Raw genomic sequence first — 23,131 nt, 5'->3', positions numbered from 1 at the left:
ACGTCTGATGAAGGACATAAAATATGATTACTAGGTACTTAATTTTATGAACATTGCTGTTAAATTGAATATTGATTCAGCATATATAAAATATAGACAATTTGAATTTAACAATATAAAAAAAAACTCAAATGTTGCAAATTCTGTCAACGTCTTAATCTGGATAGAGTGTCAAGTTTTTTTCGTTCGTGCCATGGTTTGTGTGCACTGTACATGTACGTACATAGAAGCCACTACTGATTTAATTCAATCAGATGGTAAAAAAAAAGAAGAAAAATAGTTTGTTCAGCCGAATTTGTTTTTTTGCAAAAAACAGTCCATTCATTTTTTTAAAAATCAGCAACCTAATAAATGTTGAAGATGAGATCTCAAAACGCTACTCAACGGTAAATTGAAAAAAATCAAAGCGTGAATAAAACTTTTTAGAATTATAGTCTGAAACAGTTTTGTTTATTTTTTGAGTGATACATCTTTTTTTCATTCGTCACCGAGAGGGTTTTCTATTTTCAAAACACATTTGAGCAAAAATTAAAAAACTAGTAAAAATGAACAATCCAACAGCAACAGCAGCAACAAAAATGACAGAACCTCATTCAAAATTAATATCCTGCCTCACTACAGACCAGATTGTAGGGCACAACATGTTCCTCTCCTCTTTCATCTTCACACTCCAGCATGATCAATCGCAAGGAACGTTACATCAAAAACATTTTCGTAATACGTTGTGCTGAAAATTTGTAAACAAAGGACTATTCAGTTGCTTTCTTGGTTGTGTCGAATGAACCATTTTATCGAAAAAACATTTTTATCCAAAAAATATTTTTATTGAAAAAAAACATATTATTCGAAAAAAAAAACATTTTATTTTCAACAACTGCTATGAAACATTAAATTTAGGTGAAAATAATCATTTCAAATTTTACTTCGTCCTGAATAGCTGACATTCATGTTTCAGTGGGAGACATTTTTTCAAATAGGAACTAATGAATGAACTTTTTAATTCCTACCTTTCATGAAAGGACAATCTCAGTTATGACCTCTATTTTAACTTTTAATCTAAACTTTTAAACTTTAACCTCTACTGAAAATTTCCGTTCTAAATATAAATGAAATCATTCAATTTTCTCTTTCTTTATTATTTTGACCATTTCGACAAACTTTTTCATTAAATTAAGAGATACGAAAAAAAACACGAAATCAACAAGAAAAAAACTCAAACAGCTTTATGGCCAAAAATAACTAGAGCGTTAATTAAGGTTCATTTTGTTGGAAGAGAAACTCAACAATGGGGATTAAATTAAATTAGGAAGCTACAATTTTACCAAAATTTCAATTCCACTGAAATTGCCACATAAGTTTAATGAATACATTATTTAAAATTAGAAACAGTTATATCATTCACTGTTACATATAGCTTATTTAAATTTGTTATAAAAGTTTAGAGAAACCTATGCATATACGTGTTGCGCTGTGCAATAAATGTTGTACATGTTTGTTACGTCACACCAATCTTCATGCATCTATGTTTAATCATTATCTTAGCAAATATAAGCGATGTTCATACAGTGATTAGTTCAAAAATGTAATTCTATATTTTTTCTTACTAATTAAAATGAAAACTTGAAAAACAAAAGATGTCTGGATAGCGAGTCTTCAAGTAAAGGCCGGAGACATGGAACGTTTAAGAAAGGAAATGCTAAAAATGCACGTGCGTACATGAAAATAAATGAGGTAAGTAAAGGAATTATGAAATTAATTGCTTCGTGTAACTATTGCACCATAAAAGTCATATTTTAAGTAGAAGATTTCAACAGATTTTCTGGCATTACTCTTCTGATATTGCCTGATGTTAATTCACAGTGCAAACCATTAATATTTAAAGGTTGGAAGAACTCAAAAGCACGTAAGGCAGCCTTCCTCTGATTAAGTTTTATTCAAGTATATAAAAAAAATATAAAAAAATTTATTGAGCTGTGGTCTATAACATCATGATCGTTGATTTAATTTGTCTTGCTGCTCAAGTCAATTAGAAACGTGACTTCATCTTTCCATATTTCTGTTTAAAAAACTACATGGTATAATATTTAAATAGTTGTCTTCTATCTTGGCAAGCTAATAAATTTGCGAAATTCCACATTAGCTGAAAATTCACAATGAATATTGGAACGATGGTCGGCCATTTCGTATAATTGAAGGGCTTCATGCCTGTTGGAAACAATTAAACGTCGTTCCATGCAATGTAGTTACTCCATTTCATCTGTTGTTTAAAGATGCCCAAAGAGTGAGTTTGGACAAAGGCCGACCAACCAAATAGTTGATTCATTATTCGGCCGAAGCCAAAGAAAAAATTATCAAAAAACTCAAAATTTTGAAAAAAAAAATATTTTTTAAAAGGAAAAACAATGTTTCTCATAATTTCAAATCAAGTAAGTTTAAATCAATCAAGTAAATTTTAAATCAAGTAAATTTCAAATTTGATGCAATTCATATAAAATAGCTTCATACCATCCATATATTTTTACAAATCTATCATCGCAAAACAACAGTTTTGATAGCCAGTCAACATTAACGGTTTGATTGATTTAACATGATTGATTGATTTAATTTAATTGATTTAATTAACGGTTTGATTGATTTAACATGATTGATTGATTTAATTTAATTGATTTAATTGATTGTTTGATTGATTTAATTTTTACAAATCTATCATCGCAAAACAACAGTTTTGATAGCCAGTCAACATTAACGGTTTGATTGATTTCATTTAACAGTAATTAGATGGAAGCAAACTATGGCTGGCAGTCGGCCCTGATGATTTTATTCATGGAAGACAACACAAAAACACACTGTCTAAATTTCAATTTTTAAGTACAATGAAAAATTTCATAAACATAATCTCCATCACTCAGGTATTTGAAATTGGATGGGTTAGCAATATTTATAATCATGTATTGTGTTTATTGTGTGAAAATTTTTCATAGAAAAAGTTTCTTCATAATTTGACACGTGCTGATAAAAAAAAACTAATAAATTGTTATTTCAAACAATTTATTTACTTTTCAATAACTTTTGTTTTATCTCGCTCAACAAATGTTTAACATTTTTCTGTACTGGTTCATATTTCACCAAAAAAATAATGGGATAAGCGATGCAGTTGACAAATATCATGAAGACGGTGAAGTCATAAAATGGTCCGGTGAGGTTGCAGCCAGGAACTCCCAACTGGAACATGAAGTAGTAGATTTGGTTCCACGACCAACAAACAACGAAGGACAACGAAATTAGGGCCGATGTTTTGAACACACTATCTCTAGCCCGTTCCATGCTTGATTTAGGTTTGTCTTTTTTTGGCTTTTTGTTGATTTCTGAATTGTGTTTTTGTTTTGTTTGATCCATCAACTGATTCGGACTTGAAATAATTGCGATTTTTGACCTTGATTCGTTATTGTTTGAAATTTGTTCGTCATGGTTGCTTTTCATATTTGTAGTTTTTTCCGCATTTGTTTCTTTATTGTCTATCACTTGTTCATCGTCAGCTTCCTTCTCGTCTGCATCGTGCTTCGGTGCAACCCTCCTGTGGAGCACCAACACCATCCGTGTGTAGAATACAATTATGACTATCAGGGGCGTGAAAAACTCCACAAAAAATGTCATGAAACCCATAAATTGTCTTGCGAATTCGCTCGGGAATACGGAGTAAGTGGTGCATCGACCGTCGGGCAGGACGGTTGCAGCTGCCGGAATGTAACAAAACATGAACCCGCCACCAATTAAAAACGCCACCGAGAGAGAAAGTATCGAATAGATTCGATTCCTTGAAAATTTGGTTCTGTGAAATATCGGATGGACAATCGCTACATATCTCTCAAAATTCAAAGATAGGACGCAGTAAGTTGAACAGGAGAATCCCGCCCAAAGGAAACACTTGCTTAGCCAGAAACGACACAAGATTTGATGTCCGAAGTTGGCGCTGCTGTAGCGCGGCTGACCATCGTCCTCGAAGATCGTAGTAAAGAAGAGGACCAGTCCCACAAATGAATCCACCGCTGACTGTTGTGATGTTAAGTTTAGAGTTATGTAAAACACAAATCCTAATTTCAAAATTTGAAATTAATTTTAATCACTCAATCGATAAAGTCTATTAAATCTCATGTCAAAATTAAATGAATTAAATATCAACGACCCGAATAAAATGTTTAAAATATCAATTTTTTTAAAGTTAAAACAGTTTCATAATAAGTTAGTGTTATTTATATTCAAATTTTGAATTGATCACATATTGGTAAACATAGCAGAGTTAATGAACCTGGCAACAGACGTGGAAGTTACTGCTGCTGAGTTGATTTGAGGCACTCCCTTTATTCTTCTTGCCACCGAATAGCAATGCAATCACAACAAAACCGTTTAGGAGAAATCCAAAAATTCCGACTAAGGTGTTGATGATTTTGAAGTTTTGAGATGCTCTCAAAGCGATGGCGGTTATGTCGTTTGTTGCATTTTGCGAAGTCAGATTGGATGTGAGGTTGCTGTTGTTTGTGTTGGTAAAATAGAAGTCTGTTGAGTTGTACGAGAAATTATTTGAGATGTTCATTGCGACGTCTTCAAGTTACCTATTTAAAATTTACATATCCAGGAGTACAAGTTTTTATTACAATTTATTTAAACCTGACTCGATTATATTTTATCCGTCAAAAACAATCCTAAAAACCGACTTAACAATTTTTTTCAAAGAATAATAAATGTATTTTGAATAGTTTCCACATCGTTGAAACATGAACCTCTGAATGGATGAACAAACTTACACAGCATCAGCATACGTTCATCATAAAAATAAATACGAAATAAATGTTGACATGATCCTTAGACACACGGTGAGTGATGAGCATTTATATACTCATTCTAAATACATGCAACCACATTACGCGCATACATATATACGTGTGGCCTATAGATTAGACCAATCTGTCGATTGAGACGACGAAGGGACAAGTTGTGTTTATAAATAGTACTTGTACAGTACACTTGAAGCATTCGATAGATGACTACAACGGCGCAGGTTGTTGAGTTAAAAATCTCAAAAATGTTTTGTTTTTGCGAATCTGCTCATTTCACGACCTGCACGACTTCATGTCGGCAACGAGGTGACAGATCAGATTCGTCTCTGAAGCACGTTCAAATGAAGAAACAGTTGAATACAGCGATCGTCTATTTGTTATTAAGTCATTATCATCACCAACTTCATTCAAGCCTGGATAAATATTACTAATACAAAGCTTATTTGAGTAAGTTAACGAATTGCTAAAAAATTACAGACTTCAGTGGTTGATAATGGAAGGCGGTGACAAAAAAGAAGGATGGTACACGAAGGACCTTCATTAGAAGACACCTTAAATAAATTAGCACCCGATAAACTTTTATCATTAATTCAATTTCGTTTTTAAAGAATAACTTAAAAAAAGGATGGGTAGATGGTAGAGTGGAGTGGATCTGAACTGCAACGGTTGTCTGACAAAAAGTATCAGAAATTAGCGGAAATGAACTCGGGGATGTGTTTTTGTTGACACAATCGTTCAAAAGCTATTTATTAATTTCTATATCGTCGATTTTGTTAAATATTCACGTGGCATTGAACAGTTTAAAACTATTTTAAATCATCATTATCTGTGTAATTTAAAAATTTTTGATTTTATTCAATGAAAATTCCTTAATTGTAATAGTTTCATTATCTGTCAAGTGCTGAAAAAATTTTTTTTTGCTTCTTACTTGCGACCAGATGACTTGGACTCACGCGCTGAGACTTCTCGGTGAAGCCCTCACTCGCTTCCCTCTTGCCATGTCAAAATGTTTAATGAGAATGTTCAATTCTTACACTCACTAAATATGACTTGGGAGAGGATAATGACTAAATTACGAACATGTATTTGTTGCATGCTGATTTGGTCGCATTTATTTAAATTTTCTTTTATATCATGTTATGTTTAGCTAGGCTTTTCCCAATCAGCAAATTAAATGTTCGTCAGAAATTGAAAACTAGTATGCCGAAATGTTAACCTCTAAATACCTGATGAATCCGTACTGTTAAAATAGAGGAAGACAAATTTGAAATTAATATGCTGGAAGAGGATTAATCGGAAGTAAATTGTTTTTAATATGTTTTAAAATAATAAACTCCGTACTGCTACTAGATTTATTGCCGACAAGTTGAAATTGGTTTTCAATTATCATGATTCATGTGACGCTTACGTGCTGCTGTCGTGCGCGGTGAAATAGCACACGTGCAATGGTCTTCCATATTCTTCTACATTGCTCCCTCAATCATAATAAAAATTTTGTTCCCCGATGTTGCACTCAGTGTATCAACTTATGCAACCGATAACCATCAGATAATTGTTGTTTCCTTGTTCTGAGATAAACATTAGAAACATTGAAAACAGAAGGTAGAAGAATCGTCAAACACAATTTTAAACCCGCGCCAACACGATGCATCGACCACTTTGTTTTTTTTGTTACATTTTTTCTGTTGATACTCCCCCTTTTACAGGCAGAATAATTCATGTAATTGGTTATTTTAAAGGGACAATTATTTTCAATTTTTTGGAGCTAATTATTTAATTTGGAACAATTCTTTCCAATTAATATTCTTCAATGCTGCGATTTAAATGATAAAAAAAATTAAACTCCATACCGCAACAAACAAAATAAATATGATGAAAATTTGTTATCTTCAAAAGCAAAAAATTAAAGCCTGCAGAGTGCAGACCTCATTTTCAAGAACTTTAATTAATTAATTAATAAAACACTGCAAAATAGAGAAATAGTTTGAAGTTTTCAGAACGAAATTCTTACACGACATGCCAATTAAGCAGACGAATGGACCTGTGCAGTGATGAATGGATGGCGGCCCATTACAATACAACTGATATTTCACGCGAATTTTTTTTTAAAATTTGTTTACGAGAAAATGTACTTAAAATTTAATGGAATGAGATGTGATTACAATAAGAAAAATACTAAAAAACAGTGGACTCTCGTGCAAGGTATTGTTTGAAAACTGCCATCATTAAAGAATTTTCAATGCTTCAAAATAATATCTGCGCGTGAGGGACTGATTGCGTGAGTATGAGATGCATTGTAGTGGCCCAACATATTTCTGCACCTACATCGCCCCTCATTAACTTTCTGAACTTTTGAGATATTTCGATTGAAAGATTAATTAGAAATGTAATATTGTTATAAATAAACCTCCTTACTCAGTTAACGAAACGAAAAATTATTTTTGAAATGTATTTCAACCTTTGGTGGATAATGTTTCCGTGGTCGGTGAGGCGAGTTGGTGTGTGTCTCCACGTGGCATGTACCCGTTTCCTTTTCCTGTGCCGAACCAGATGACCTTTCAACTCACATTTCATTCATTGCTTTTTCGTTCGTTCATTCATTCATTCATTAACTCCAACATTTATTCATTCACTTTAAACGCATGGCTTACACATGGATATATAAAATATACATAGGCTTACATTAAAATACAGATAATTTTATTTTTTAACGGCAGGTGTCAGGCATGTGGGTTTTTACAAAAATGTTGAACCTAAAAAACAGACATCCTTCCTGTGGAAAGAAAAGAAAAAATATGCAGAATGATTTGGTAGCAAGTTCAATTGATGTAATAAAAAACTGAAAAAAGACAACAATTACAAAGTTTATAATAATTTTGATAACGTTTATATTTAATAGTAGTAGTAGCAGTAGTAGTAGCGGCAGCAGCAGCAGCAGCAGTAGTAGTAGTAGTAGTAGTAGTAGTAGAAGTAGAAGTAGTAGTAGAAGTAGTAGTAGTAGTAGAAGTAGAAGTAAAAGCAGTGGTAAGAAGAAGAAGAAGAAGAACAATATGGTTATAGAAAATGCAAGAAAAAGAGATTAGGCCACTTATTTCAGGCAAAATTTACAATACGATGGCAAACACGATTAATTAATAACACAGACCTTAATGATTGATTTATTGGCCCCAAACTGAACAAGCAAATCAATATATATACAAATAAATAAATAGAATCATAAATAAATGAATAAATACATATAATTATGAATAAATTATATGTGCAAACACACATTTAATACAAGAATAACTTTTCGTCAATACAGGCTTTGTGCCTACCCACTAACGTACCATTTGAATGAAGATAACGAACAAATTTTAAATGACATTCATATCTTCAAAATGACGCCCTGCCAGTTTGAATGCAGATAAGCAACTGGAGAAATAAAACCATTAAGAACTTGCACATTAGAGGCGCCATTCCACAGTCTGGCCGCTACACAGACGGAATGATGTGCTGATTGCAAGTTTGGTCGCCTAGATTAATGACAACTTTGTTTTATTTTGTAAATCACACTGCCAAACGCTATTTATGTAACAGCGTGCAGAGTGTAAAACATGAAATATAAGAATTGTGGTTGTAAAAATTATTCAATACTAAACCGTAACTCTATGTTGTTGTATGCTGCAGATACGATACGTCGATAATATTATCATTGTTTATGATAATTTTAAAACTATCAAAAAACGAACTTGAATTAATTCAATAAGTCAAAATAGAGATTTACTGTACAAAAATTGGACGAGTTAATTTTCTAGATGTTCTTGTACGGCGCAGCAATAACGATGAATTGAAAACTTCAGTTTACACGCAGACCGCATCAGACAAAAGATCCATGCCTGGTTGGAGGAAGCAGTGTTGTTGTGAGGAACATTTGGAAAGTACAACCAGAGTATTGGAGTCGGATGAAAAGTATTCGACTCCAACTTTGGTCCCTCATAAAATTGGGACAAAAAAATCGGCAAAAATCTCCCACTCCATGTCCTACACTCTGAGAACAACCGCACTGCATCGTTTGTCAGTCATGCCCGCACACTTTTACCATCATGAAGATGCAATCAAAATACTGTCAAGATTTCAAAAGTCTTCTAATTAAACAAAATTATTTATAAAAAGAAAAACAAATGAATTAATAATAACCAACAGCCAGAATTTCATAAAAATAAACTGCAAGAACCAAATGTTGACAGGTTGAAAAATCTTTAAAAAAATGAATAAAAATCATGTAAAACAAAAAAAAACCACCAAACAAACAAACCAACATAATAAAAACAAACCAACAAATGTACAAATATACAAATATACAAACAAACAAGTCAACAAACAAATGAACGAACAAAAAAACACAAAAAACAAACAACACATTTTTGAAATTAGAAATTATTATTCAGAAAGCATCACTTGTTATAACAAAAAACAGCTGCCCGGCAAACCGGAGATAACAATAATATAGTGTAGTACCTCTGATGGAAAGCTTTGAATGTAAAACTGGTGGATTTGAGCTGACACCCAGAAAACTCGAATTACATCAGGATGACGACAAAAATTTTTGTAAAAAGCCTTCTATTTCATGCAAGTTCAGATCATTTTAAAAAATCCTAACAAAAAATCAACTTTGGTTTGATTGCAATGCACTGGAGACATTATTTTAATGATTGCTTGATGGTTTTTCTTCCATTAATTATTATTACGTGGTCTATGGGCTGTTGAGTGGCTGTTGAGTGGCTGTTGATGTTGTAAATGTTGCTGTTGTGATTGTTGTGGTCAACGTTATTTTTGGTTTTGTTGTCGATGTTGTTGTTGATGTTGCTGCTGTTGTTGTTATTGTTGTTGTGACTATTTTTGTCGTAATAATTGTCGATGTTGTTACCGATGCTGTTGTTATTGATGTTGTGATTGTTGTTGTATTTGTAGTAGATGTTGCTGTTGATGTTGTTGATGATGATGCTGGTGTTGTTGATGTTGTTGATGTTATTGTTGATGTTATTGTTGTTGTTGCTTCAACATCAGTTTAATCTTTCTTCATAGACCATGCAAGTTTTGCTCTTGAGATATTTTTAAATTTTATGCTGATAAGAATTTGAAAATTTCTAGAGCGGTACCCACGAACGCAACTTCTCATAAGTGCATTCAATTTTCATGGCTTCTCTATTGCACACACACACACACACACACACAAACACAAACAAACAAACACACATACACACGTGTACATATACACTCACACACAAACGTACGCACACAGGTACGCACACACATGATAGTGTCATTTGATAAGATAATTTTAAATTTACACACGTATTTTTAACATTTATTGCATCCAATTTTAAAAATAGCCGGTCCATAGGAGGAATATTCAACAGTTAACTCAAAATGCCATCCGTCTAGGAAAGAGAAAGAACTTGCAAACATCAGAGAGTCAGATGTTTGCATTAAAAACTTTCAACGCCATTCATCGTCGCGCTGTACGACATTTTTTTTTTATTAAACTTTAGCGCGCAGTTTGTATGGTAAGAACATGAACCAAAATGGTTCTTTCGAGATGACGTTCATTTATAGTAAGTAATTTTTTTTAAATAATTTTCAACCATTAGACAAATTGATTCGAAAAAAATTGTAATGGACTTGTTTCAAATATGCTTTCCTCTCGACACCAACTCATGAACTTTATATTACAAATGCCAAAACATTTCTAATGCACGTGTGATGATAAATCGCCTAAATATTCATACTGAACTGAAATGTTAGTAATAATATAAAATAAAATAGCAAAAACTTTAATTATTTCTATAGTTATTATTAATAGTAATACAATTTATTATTTTTCTGGACCAAGAGGTGTTCTCTAATTGATGTGTAATATCCATGTACCATCAATCCATTTAGCTATTATAGTGGAAGCATTTTGTATTTATCAAAGATTTTCTTAATTATTTCTAAAATGCGTACAACACGCACGCACACACACGCACGCACGCACAGTCACAACGCACGTGAATACGCATGAATCCACACCTCACGCACATTGTTCGAACCGGGTCACGCCAACAGCAGGACCAGGTGCCTTAACCACTACACCACCATCTCGTCCCATGGTTTAATTTTAAAAAAGTTGCATGAATGTTATAAAATGTTTAATAACTATATACCGTAACATATATAACACTATAACACGATGCGAAAACTGTGAATATAAAATATGTTTGGTCATTAATCAAGGAAGAAGTTTTAAAATCAAGGGATTCATTCTTTATATGTTTTTGTTTTTATTTAAAAATGTCATAGTTTAAAATTTATAATGCTTCTCTAGTCATGATTATTTTGTTAGCATATTTTCGTTCCTTTCCGTATTGCTATATATTTCATTGTGTGCCTCTGAGATTAATCATTAGCGATGCCCCTGCAACCAATCATCATCAGTTCAAATCACAACTCTTCTGTTCATTTATTAATTAGCGACGATATTATTGTCTATGTTTGTCTTTTAAAAAAAATTATAGTAATGGTGGTAGTGGCAGTAACATTAGTAGAATTAACGTTTGTAACATCAGCTGTAGTTGTAGTAGCAGTAGTAGTAGCAGTAGTAGCAGTAGTAGCAGTAGCAGCAGTAGTAGCAGTAGTAGCAGTAGTAGCAGTAGCAGCAGTAGTAGCAGTAGTAGCAGTAGTAGCAGTAGCAGCAGTAGTAGCAGTAGTAGCAGTAGTAGCAGTAGCAGCAGTAGTAGCAGTAGCAGCAGTAGTAGCAGTAGCAGCAGTAGTAGCAGTAGCAGCAGTAGTAGCAGTAGCAGCAGTAGCAGCAGTAGTAGCAGTAGCAGCAGTAGTAGCAGTAGTAGCAGTAGTAGCAGTAGCAGCAGTAGTAGCAGTAGTAGCAGTAGCAGCAGTAGTAGCAGTAGTAGCAGTAGCAGCAGCATTAGCAGTAGTAGCAGTAGCAGCAGCATTAGCAACCGTTTTTATTTTTTTATTCATGCAAAAAATGACCTCTTCCAAAATAAAATAGTCTTTTAGACAAATTCGTTGTTAAAAACAACAGTTGGAAAAATTTAACATTCAACTGGTGAAAATAAAAGTTAATTCTTAAGGCGACTGAAATGAAATGGTTGATTAATTGTGGACGATGATGTCGCGATGATGATGTTGTAGGCGGTTTTTGCATAGTAGCACAGTACAATTGAAAGTAAAGTAGCTTGCTGTTGTTGTACTAGTAATACAGTACAGTTTTACTGATGTTTTACATGTGGCACAGTACAGTTTTACTGATGTTTTACATGTGGCACAGTACAGTTTTACTGATGTTTTACATGTGGCACAGTACAGTTTTACTGATGTTTTACATGTGGCACAGTACAGTTTTACTGATGTTTTACATGTGGCACAGTACAGTTTTACTGATGTTTTACATGTGGTACAGTACAGTTTTACTGATGTTTTACATGTGGTACAGTACAGTTTTACTGATGTTTTACATGTGGTACAGTACAGTTTTACTGATGTTTTACATGTGGTACAGTACAGTTTTACTGATGTTTTACATGTGGTACAGTACAGTTTTACTGATGTTTTACATGTGGTACAGTACAGTTTTACTGATGTTTTACATGTGGCACAGTACAGTTTTACTGATGTTTTACATGTGGCACAGTACAGTTTTACTGATGTTTTACATGTGGCACAGTACAGTTTTACTGATGTTTTACATGTGGTACAGTACAGTTTTACTGATGTTTTACATGTGGTACAGTACAGTTTTACTGATGTTTTACATGTGGTACAGTACAGTTTTACTGATGTTTTACATGTGGTACAGTACAGTTTTACTGATGTTTTACATGTGGTACAGTACAGTTTTACTGATGTTTTACATGTGGTACAATACAGTTTTACTGATGTTTTACATGTGGTACAGTACAGTTTTACTGATGTTTTACATGTGGTACAGTACAGTTTTACTGATGTTTTACATGTGACACAGTACAGTTATAAATAATGTATGAATATGAACTATTATTCTCTTTTGAAAACTTTGCAATTAGCAAAATAACACTGGAAGACAATGTAGAATAAAACAATGGCAGGAGATAACTCATTTCTTTGTGGGGAAATCATTAATATATTAGACAAAATAATTTATATTCATCCTATTCTGATTTCATTGTTCTGTTTGATGATTTGTTGAAATTAATCTCTACACCTTCGCAAACCTACTAATATATGCAGTTTTTATATATGTTACATAAAGTTCTATCTTCTGTTACAAATTGAAGGCACTTCAGATGAAAATGTTCTCCTAAAGTGAGATAGAATGTTTCCTTCAAATTTTTTTTTTTTTTAAATTTTTCTCAAAAATATTATGCTAAAACAGTAGAAAATAATGATAAGTGAAAATAAATTGTAGAATTGAAAATTAAACTGCAACATAAAATCAGATAATTACACAAAATGAAAGTATTGGAAAAAAATTACATAAAATATTTGACTACCATCAAGTCACCGAAGAATATTTTTCAAAAGTAATAAAACAACATAATGAATACCTATAGAGAATTCTTCATTTTCACAACTATTTTAGCCTCACAAACATCAATATCATTATCATCAACTCCACCAGCAACAACATTAACATCATTATCATCGACTCCAACAACAACAACATTAACATCATTATCATCAACTCCAACAACAACAACAACAACATTAACATCATTATCATCAACTCCAACAACAACATCAACTTTGTTGAACTTCGTTTTATTGTTCAGCAGCAATGTAACATCAGAAAATGACCAGCAGCAGCACACAGCTGTCAACAGCTCGTTCAACACCGCCGATGTCAATGCCACAAATTTCAACCATTCCACCTCGTTTGAAAACAATTCACTCACTCCAAGCAAATATTTTAAATCTCGATTTTTCAAAATTATTAATGGATATTTAAACAAATCCATAACTCAACAACAACCAACTTTTTATAAAAATCTGACCAACATTTTCGATGACTGTGACTGTATAAACGACAAAAACAATAACAACAACAGCAACAGCAGCACGAATCAAAGCATAATCAAAATCAACTCAGACATTAACCAAGACATCAAAAAGAGTGAAAACCGCACGAAAAACATTACAGACGACATCACAACTGAATATCCCCTGTCATCGGTCAACAAGATAGTGACCTCTGAAGAATTTGTCATCCTCTATGTCATTCTCGGTCTCACTGGGTTTTTCCTCAATTCCTTCATTTTCATCGTCCTGACATTCGTTGAGCAGCCCAACAAGTTTATGCTCGCTTTCCACAATAAAAGCAGTTCATTCCACGTCACTTGTCAAGTAAAACATACGTGTTTATTTTTTAAAATAAATTGTCTTATATAGATTATTCAAAATGTGATTGTTTATTTTTTGAATAAACATTCAAGCTAATCACATAAGCAACCTTTTTTTAAATCATTCTTCCCACAAAATAATTGCCACCAAAATGACCGATAAGACAATAAACCATCAAACCTCATACAAACGTTGCAATCGCGACCACTGCAGACGTGTGTGGACGCCGTGGTGGCTCTCTTGTTACTGGTCAGCTCCCTTGTCGAAGATGACCATGGTGTGAGATACATTCCAGGAGACATGGGCCAGGAACTTCTGTGCAAGCTGTGGTACAGCAAGATCCTGCTCTGGACCGCCATCACGAACTCCATATGTTCAGTCATGGTGCTGAATGTGGAAAGGTACATCGCCATCATGCACCCGCTCTTTCATAAGGCACATCTGGCGAACTCTACCAAGTACTCCATTATAACACTCGTTCTTGTCTGGATGCTTGGAATAATTTATAAACTCACGTACGCCTGTCTAACTTCAGGCATCATGCCAAATGGTGAGCAATGTTGACGCTGGCTGGCTGCTGCTGATGTTGAGATTATGTTTGATTATTTTATTTTATTTTTGATTATGTTGAGAAACTCATGCACGTTTGCTATCATTCGCCCTGCCCAAAAGTTGTTCACTTGCTCTGTTGTCGATTTAATCAAAGTATTCGCAGTTTTTTTTATAGCTAACTAGTGTGGATTAATTAAAAAAATATGAGTTTCTATATAAGGATGTCATAAACATTTTGTGCTAGTGAAGAATTAATTAACTGATTGATTTGTTAGAATAAAAGATCCAATTATTGTGAACGAAAATTTATAAAACTAACAAATGAGATAAACTTCCATCTTTTTGTTTCATTCAACTGAAATGTTTTACTTTCCAAACATATCAATAGTAAATTTAAAATTATTGTTTAATATGTTGAATATTCAACTTTAAAACAATTTTTCCTTTTAAATTAAACAATCATTGAACCAGGTGAATGCTTCGTCTACAGCGAATACTTGTCAGCGGAGGGGAAAACAAGTTTTGCCATCATCACCTTGGTAACTGATTACTTCATTCCACTAGGTCTGAACATCATTTTGTACTTCAGGCTGGCCAGGAAACTCCAGGTGAAGATCTATCCATCGCCTCCAATCAACAGCGTTGTCAAGAGTTCCAACATATTTACAGTTGAAACAACTGAGAAGAAGGATGAAAATTATGAGAAGAAATACGAAGGCTACACCGGCCCAGACAGCAGTAGTGAGAGTTTCTGTGAAGATAAGTTTAAAAGAATAAATAGAATAAACATTCATACTCACCTTCAAGTACCAAAACACAAAACAACAAATAAACAGAAACGGAAGAAGAAAACTGTTACTTCAACGAGAACCACAGTAACCGCAACAACTGTGTCTAGACGCCGCTGTACGAGTAAGAAAATTGAATCTTCAAAGGACAACGCCGTTAAAGTCGTTAAGAATTGCATAATGAAAACTTCAATTACGCTCTTCGTTTCCTTCTTAATAAGCTTCTCAATGAATCAAATATATTTCTTGTTCTATCAACTGAGCGCTGGTCAGATAAGCATATCAACAAGAGTCTACCAGGTTTCAGTGACACTGGCCTGTACTAACTGCGTTTTCAACCCTATTGTCTACTGCCTAAATTATGAACCGTTTCAGCAGAGAATGAAAAAAATTTACAAAAAACTGAGGAGTTCACTGAAAATGTTAAAGTCGGGCTAATTGGTAAGTTCTCAAGTGAGATCATATGACGGTGGCAAAAACTAACTACCAGTGAATTAATTAATATGTGTAGTTAAACGGTCAATCGATCGATGATAAACTAAAGCAACATTTGAATACTGAATTCATCTTCTTCATTTTTTTATTTGCACACACATGCAAACTAAAATTTATAGATGCACATAAAAATGTACAATGATGTGTTTGTGTTTTTATTAAATTTTTTACATTCACTTAACTTTATTCCAACACAATGTTCCGTGTATGTTCATGTGTTTATTTATCCATTCTTTATCCAAGCACGATATGTGAACATGTGTATATATTTTTTGTATAATTAATAATTCGTAATATTTTTTATTTATTAATAATTGTGATTGAAAACCTTGAATAATTTTGTACATCTATTACCCTGTTTAACTTTTAAAAATATTCAAACATTCATCGTCATAACTCCATGAGAGGACCACAACGATTCCATGTTTCCCCTACATTGTTAGCCTCTACGTGTTAATTGGTTGTCAAACGTGGCTTGCTTGGCTCAAGTCTGGTTCAGATGGCTGGATCGTGCGGTTGAACCTTAGTAGTGGTGTTCCTCTCTGTTGAATTTCTGTCAGTTATATTACCAACTGCATTAACTTATTCAATGTCAAATATTTTCATTAATTACTGAGGCGGTGTGCTTTTGATAATGAAATAATGTAGCCAACACGTCTAACTTCATGTCAATTCATTATTGTTCAATATCAAAAAATTCTCAATAAAAATAGCATAACTGATTGCCAATAATGTTAGATTTGTATACATTAAAATCTTTTCAAGAATGCTGAAAAAATTGTTGTGGCTTTCTGAAATTCTGACACGATTTTCCAAATTTTTATTTGACGAAAGAAAATTTGGCAGTGGAGGTCGGAACGGCTGGCCCTACAATGCTAAAAAGGGTTTGATTGGGCAGGAATCCTCACTCATCTTTCTAGCAAAAGTGTATGATGCTAAAGGGTATGACGAATTGATTTGCACTCATGCATATGCTGGGTTTGTGTAAAGCCTTTTGAACACTACGACGACGCTTTCCAAAGGGCATTGATTAATTGGTAGCACAAGTTTCGAAAGGATTGAACATTTGTCTACTAACTTCTTCGTACCTTTGCAATTTAGACCTCAACTCTCAGCGACTATCGTTCGACAAATGTATTGGAAAAGTAACTTAATATTAATAAGTGAGGTGGGCGAATATTTGGACACAATTGAAACGTCAAAAGCAGATGTCACCAGTTTAGTTTATGTGACTGAAAGACTTTGTCTGCATTTAATTAAATTTAATATTTGTTTTTCTTTTTTTATATTTAAAATTTTGAAAATCGTTACGTTACAATTGTTACATTAAACATACAGTTTTGAAGTATAAGTCTATGTAGTTATGTAACAAAGTAATAAAAATCACAAATCATTGGTACTGTTGTCCTCGCGCACTCTATACAGATATTCACCTGGATCTCAACTTAATTATAAACAACTTGCAAGTGCGTCCAGCATATATTAAGTGGCGCTTTTGTTTGTTTCTGTCGCGCACACTTGTGCATGCATGCACACACACGCATGTATGTACAACATACACGTGTACAACATACAAATGCACAACATACAAATGCACAACATACACGTGGCCGTGTATGTTGTGTGCATTTTGTTTTAAAGTGTTTTTCGTACACTCGTCTGTCTGGTTATTCTTTCTGCATAACATTTCCAAGGAAATATGGTTTGCACGCATGAGCTGCGCGTGTTTGTGTGTTGTTTGTATAAAAGAAATGTCAAACGGCGTTGGTTCTTTCATCTTCTCGATCCATCACTATTCAAGTTTAATGTACGCTGATTAATGTCCATTAAACATTAATAAATTAATTTTCTAATAAATTAATAATTAATTCAGTTCTATTTAATTGTTTGCGCCTACATTTTTTCGTTTATTAATTTTTAAAAAATTATCTTTATCAATAAAAGTAAAATTTTTTGAATGAATGATGAAAGTAAAATTAATAAAGTGTTAACAAACACTACCGGCATCGAACTGGCCTGTTAGCAAAATCTGTTGCAATGGCAGCGTTGTTTAATTCCACGAATCTTCTGCCGAGCAACACTGACAACATTCACAACATGACCAACAGCGACAACAACAGTTTCGCTAACATCACTGATTTTTATGGCCGCAACAACAAAACTAACATCAACAACAACAACAACAGTTTCACAAACTTAAGCAATCTTTACAACCTTAACAACATAACTAACAGCAACAGTGTTACAAGCATCATTGACCGCTATTATAACCTGACAACCAACTCACCCGACAACAACACCACAGAGTTGCAGCCAGTCAGATTGGTGTTGATAAACTTGGAGTATAGAATCGTCTACTCAGTTATCGGCGTCACTGGCTTCCTCTTAAACGCCTTCGTTGCAGTTGTTCTCATCTTTGTGCGCACCAAAAACAGCAGCGGTAGTCAAAGTAGCAGCGAATTTCACATTACTTGTCAGGTCAGGTCACTTGTTTCTCTTCATTCATTTCTTTACTTTGTCAAACAATTTTTTTTATTTTTACTTTTTTATTTGTGAGTTTTTCACTTAAAAAATAATACATGCGATTTAAAAATAATACATGCGATTTAATTATACTTTTTCCAACAATCCATGATCATTCCATCATCTAACAACTCCATCTCATTCAATTATTTAACAATATAACTTCTGTCAACATGGAAAACACACATGAAGTAATTAATTCATCATTCGTCACTGTTGTAATACTTCTTAAAATCCTTTTTTTTCAACAACTTTCCATTTATTCACCGACATCACCATATATCTCATTCAATCTTGCAACAACAAACTCAAACTGTTCAGAGCATTGATAAAGAAGTGGAAATTAATTTAATTAATTCTCATTTGATAACTTTTGTTATGCATTTATTAGATTTAAGCATATAGACTTTGAATTGAGTCTACTAAAAATGTTATATTATGTTATAGGATTGAATATTGTTAAATTTCTATCCCTGCAATCATCTTAAACTAATTTCCCACAACCACACCACACCACACCACATGGACTCAGGCCTGCGTGGATTCCCTGGTAGCCATCTTCCTCTTGACGACAACCCTGATAGAAGACAACGACACCAACAGGTACATTCAAGGAAATCTCTACCACGAGTCTCTCTGCAAGATGTGGTTCACGAAGATCGTCTTGTGGGGTGCCATCAACGCCTCCATATACTCCGTTGTCATTCTAAATTTTGAGAGGTACATCGCAGTCGTCTATCCAATATTTCATAAGACCAAGTTCACAAAATCGAAGATGTACTCCATAATCATGCTTCTGACGGTCTGGGTCTTCGGCATCGGCTTCAAATTCTTCTACTCCATCATTTCTTCGGGAATTGTCAAAAACGGTACGATTATGTGAAACATTACTTGCTATCCTAGATACTTGTGAACGAAATCATAATATCAATTTGTTTGAAATTTTGCTGAATTCAAAGTTTATTACAAAATGGAGTTGAAAATCAATCTAATTTTTAATTACCTTTAAAAAAATCTTTACAGGTCAATGTTCTTCGTTCACAGAATATCCCAGTAAAACCATGCAAAAAGTCATCGGCATTTTCATCTTCATCTTCGATTACTGCCTGCCCCTGACGCTCCTCACTTGCATGTACCTGCGCATGGCAGTTTTTCTGCACAACAAAATCCAACCTGGCAGCGAAACGACTACAACAGGTCAAAACATAAAACTAGGAGCAGAAAATTCAACTGTGTACAGCGTTCAGACATCAAAAATTGAAATGGAGGCGAGCAACGTTGGCGAGGTGAATGAGGATGTTGAGAGTTGCGTTTGTGACGATAATAGAAAAGATCTGTCAGCGCACGTTAACATCAATGCCCCGAATCATCTCCATCAGCCGAATATTATTTCAAGTGCAAATGTTCAGAAAATGAAACCCAAGTCAACGATGGCCAGAGCTCGAGACAACATCTTGAAGACCTCTATGATACTTTCCTTGTCGTTTGCAATGTGCATCACGCTGAATGAAGTTTACTTCTTCTTGGCTTCGATCTTTCTATTAAGTCTTAGTGGCTGGCTATATCAGCTCTCTGTTATATTGGTATTCATGAATAGTTGCTTCAACCCCATTATCTACTGTTTGAAATATGATCCCTTCAAGAAAAAAGTTCAATATGCTTACAAGAATTTCAAAAAGTTAATAAAAAAGTAGCAGCAGTGTTATTTGCGTGGGTTGGTTACAATTTTTAGTTTTTCAACGTATTATGAAGATGGTGGTTGGAAAAATTTCAGGATTTACAAAATTTTATTATTCATTATTTGCTACATGTGCAAAATCAAAGTTTTAACAGGCATTAGTGGCGGATCTAGAGGGCTGAGAGGGGCTCTCCTCGACCACCTAGTTTTTTAATAAAAGTCAGCAGTTTTTTAATAAAAGTCAGCAGTTTTTTAATAAAAGTTAGCAGTTTTTCAATAAAAGTCAGAAAAAGGACTGTTTTTTCGACCAAAAATTGAATGAAATAAGCAAAAAAAACAGTTATTCCACTATTAAATACAATTGCCTCACTATCGTTAACCATAAAAAATTTTGGTCCCTTTTTTTTCCTCTCCAATGAAAATCTAAACATTTTCAAAATTTTGCCCCCCCCCCTCGTCAAATTTGTTCGGATCCGCCACTGGCAGGCATAAACATGATCTAATAACGTTAATTAATTGGTAAGTTGTGTTTGTTTTCGCACGCAGATGCCAGCAGTAGCATTAATAAGATTGAATTAATTAATTAAATAGAACGAATATTTTTAATACTGTTTCAATTAGTGCTTAATTTGAACAAATCTCTTTGTTGACGCAATTTGTTGCTTAATGCCTATTTCCTAGCGATATTCATCTGTGCCATTTGCTCGTATGTGCCTCTGTTTTAATATTCGGACCTGGAATGAAGGGTGACGATACAACACTTGTTTCAAAATGAGGGTCGTCGTATCGAACCAAAAAAAACTGACCATCAGGTTGATAGCATCAGTAAACATTCCTTTATATTTTTTATTTCTTCTTCTGAGTATGACCGGATCTGAACTGACACTACCAGTCGGCAAACACCTTCATACAACTTGTTAACCTTCCCGGCAATGTCAAACTTTTTAGTGCTTCATTTTAAAGTTTTTGGATAATATTTTGGAGTAGGACATTTTTAAGCAAGCTCCGTAGCTTCAAATAATGCTTGTCCAGTTTTTATCATCATGGTGTCTGTTTTTATCACCATGGTGTTATACTGTTGATGTTAGGTCGGTGCTAACATCAGCATGTATACTTATTTGAATACCACTGCATCTGTTATTAAAACTTTGTAGCAGTTTGACTTTTTAATCATGAAATAGGGGAACTTTTTATTAATATTATTGGTCAAATATATATTTGTTATGAATATTGTTGGTGTTGTTGTTAATGTTAGCTGATAATTTTGTTGTGTCATATAATAACAATTGTAATAATAAATAAGCATAGCATATGTAGTATAGTAATATATATTTAATATCTATTAGTTAAGATTAGCTGTTTAAGTTTTATTACTTCTGACTTTCAGTGATAAAATTTTAAATCTTGAATGATGATAATTAATAAATAAGGTGTTGAATAATTTATTGTTTCAGTTTAGTTGTTTTATGTTGCTGTGTTGTTGTTTGTTGTTGTTGTTGAAATTATATCTTGATATTATTTGATATTATCTTGATATTACTTGATATTCTGAAGGCTTTTGTTATGTCAATGTTCCAGTTTTGTTGTTTTTCTATCTATTTTTAGTATTCTCCTTCTTATTATTTCAATTGTTCTTGTACTGTTTAATATCATTTTATTATTATTTGAACAATGTTTGAAGTCGCTAATGATGCCGAACTTGCCAATGTTCTTTTGCACCTTCGTAACTTAATTAGGTGCTGATTAGATGATGACGTGTTTGTGTGCTAATTTGACGATGCGCTAGCTAATGTGATGAAGTTGGTACGGTGGCAAATATGATATGACGCGACTTTGATACGACTATGTGATGACGATGTGATGATTTGCTGACACCTAACTCTGTCGTACTGTCTAGCCATTTTTCTTTTCTTTATAAGACAGGCAAACTTTTGAAATTATGACTTCTGGCGTATCTTCATTTCGGCGCGACGTCATTCTCAAACTTGCAAATTACGGAGATGCATGAATGGCAAGGAGGTGAGCAAATATCGTTGCACGTGGTGTGGTTTGTTTGCATTGTTCACAACTCTGCTCGTCAGTCATTATAAACTTTTTTCCACCAGAAATTTCCGAAATATTCTTACACCTTTTTTCATTTTTTTTAACTAATTTGATCGTGTTTTGTGAGAATATTCTAAAAATATTTTTTGAACAGTTTTGCAATTTTTTTTTTGCTGAAAACCAAAAAAATAATTTAAACAAATAAATATTGTTTATGTTGAGGAAAGAAACAAACAACATTTTTGTGATAGCCTACATGTAATTTGTATGAATTGTTTTATTTTTTCTTTAATCTAACTACATATGATATGTATGTATTTAACAGTGACTTTTAATTTTAATTTTTTTCAAGACATGCAGGAAAATGAAATACAAAGTTTTAAATATAGTTATCAAAAATATATAAAAAAAATTATCAACCTCGTTGAACGTTCATCAGCAGCAATAACATACTGGTGTAATGATATATAACAATAGAACATTAGTGCAACAGACGTGTCACCACTTTGAAACATGCGTCGCTGGCACGTTCAACATCCATCAGCTCTTCTTACTCCTGGCCTCAACCTTCAAATCTCCCAAATGAGCTTTTCCTGGAATGAATGAAAATGTTTGTTCGAAAGTTTTGTCAGGTAGGTGCTTGAGGCCAATGTCCAGCAGACTCTTCAGCTTCTCCTCCACATCCCTCTTCAGCAGCATCATCTCAACGTCGTTCGAGCCGGCGATCACATCGGCCAGACTGCACGCACTTTTTATCGTTTCGATCTGAAAATTTAATTACTTCTCTTTAGTGATACGGATGTTTGGCTGAATTAATTTAAAAAACACAGTTAATCACCATAAGAAAAAGAGTTCTT

At 33.5% G+C, this 23,131-nt stretch overlaps 5 protein-coding genes across 5 annotated transcripts; 2 read left to right on the top strand and 3 right to left on the bottom strand.

The window, feature by feature from the left end:
* Positions 1 to 3,048: 3,048 nt before the first annotated feature.
* On the bottom strand, positions 3,049 to 5,835 carry HELRODRAFT_163252 (hypothetical protein; the record flags this gene model as incomplete). The annotated part of the gene is made up of 4 exons (XM_009027177.1): positions 3,049 to 4,050; positions 4,307 to 4,526; positions 5,116 to 5,205; positions 5,789 to 5,835. 4 exons carry the CDS (start codon positions 5,833 to 5,835, stop codon positions 3,049 to 3,051), a joined length of 1,359 nt encoding a protein of 452 aa, XP_009025425.1.
* Positions 5,836 to 9,517: 3,682 nt separating this feature from the next.
* HELRODRAFT_163251 (hypothetical protein) lies at positions 9,518 to 10,968 on the bottom strand (the record flags this gene model as incomplete). The annotated part of the gene is made up of 2 exons (XM_009027176.1): positions 9,518 to 9,821; positions 10,910 to 10,968. 2 exons carry the CDS (start codon positions 10,966 to 10,968, stop codon positions 9,518 to 9,520), a joined length of 363 nt encoding a protein of 120 aa, XP_009025424.1.
* A 1,300-nt stretch (positions 10,969 to 12,268) lies between these two features.
* HELRODRAFT_68503 (hypothetical protein) lies at positions 12,269 to 12,835 on the top strand (the record flags this gene model as incomplete). Its single annotated transcript, XM_009026994.1, has 1 exon — positions 12,269 to 12,835. The coding sequence occupies one exon, from the start codon at positions 12,269 to 12,271 to the stop codon at positions 12,833 to 12,835; it is 567 nt and encodes a 188-aa protein (XP_009025242.1).
* A 4,624-nt stretch (positions 12,836 to 17,459) lies between these two features.
* HELRODRAFT_68345 (hypothetical protein) lies at positions 17,460 to 17,717 on the bottom strand (the record flags this gene model as incomplete). The annotated part of the gene is made up of 1 exon (XM_009026970.1): positions 17,460 to 17,717. One exon carries the CDS (start codon positions 17,715 to 17,717, stop codon positions 17,460 to 17,462), a length of 258 nt encoding a protein of 85 aa, XP_009025218.1.
* A 437-nt stretch (positions 17,718 to 18,154) lies between these two features.
* On the top strand, positions 18,155 to 20,843 carry HELRODRAFT_185072 (hypothetical protein). Its single transcript, XM_009027175.1, has 5 exons — positions 18,155 to 18,508; positions 19,086 to 19,422; positions 19,577 to 20,440; positions 20,480 to 20,616; positions 20,638 to 20,843. The coding sequence occupies exons 2-3, from the start codon at positions 19,197 to 19,199 to the stop codon at positions 20,245 to 20,247; spliced, it is 897 nt and encodes a 298-aa protein (XP_009025423.1). The 5' UTR covers positions 18,155 to 18,508; positions 19,086 to 19,196; the 3' UTR covers positions 20,248 to 20,440; positions 20,480 to 20,616; positions 20,638 to 20,843.
* Positions 20,844 to 23,131: the final 2,288 nt, after the last annotated feature.

The sequence above is a fragment of the Helobdella robusta genome (genome assembly GCF_000326865.2).
Source record: "Helobdella robusta unplaced genomic scaffold HELROscaffold_5, whole genome shotgun sequence".
Lineage (NCBI taxonomy): Eukaryota > Metazoa > Annelida > Clitellata > Rhynchobdellida > Glossiphoniidae > Helobdella > Helobdella robusta.
This window is presented reverse-complemented; position numbering and strand designations above follow the sequence as displayed.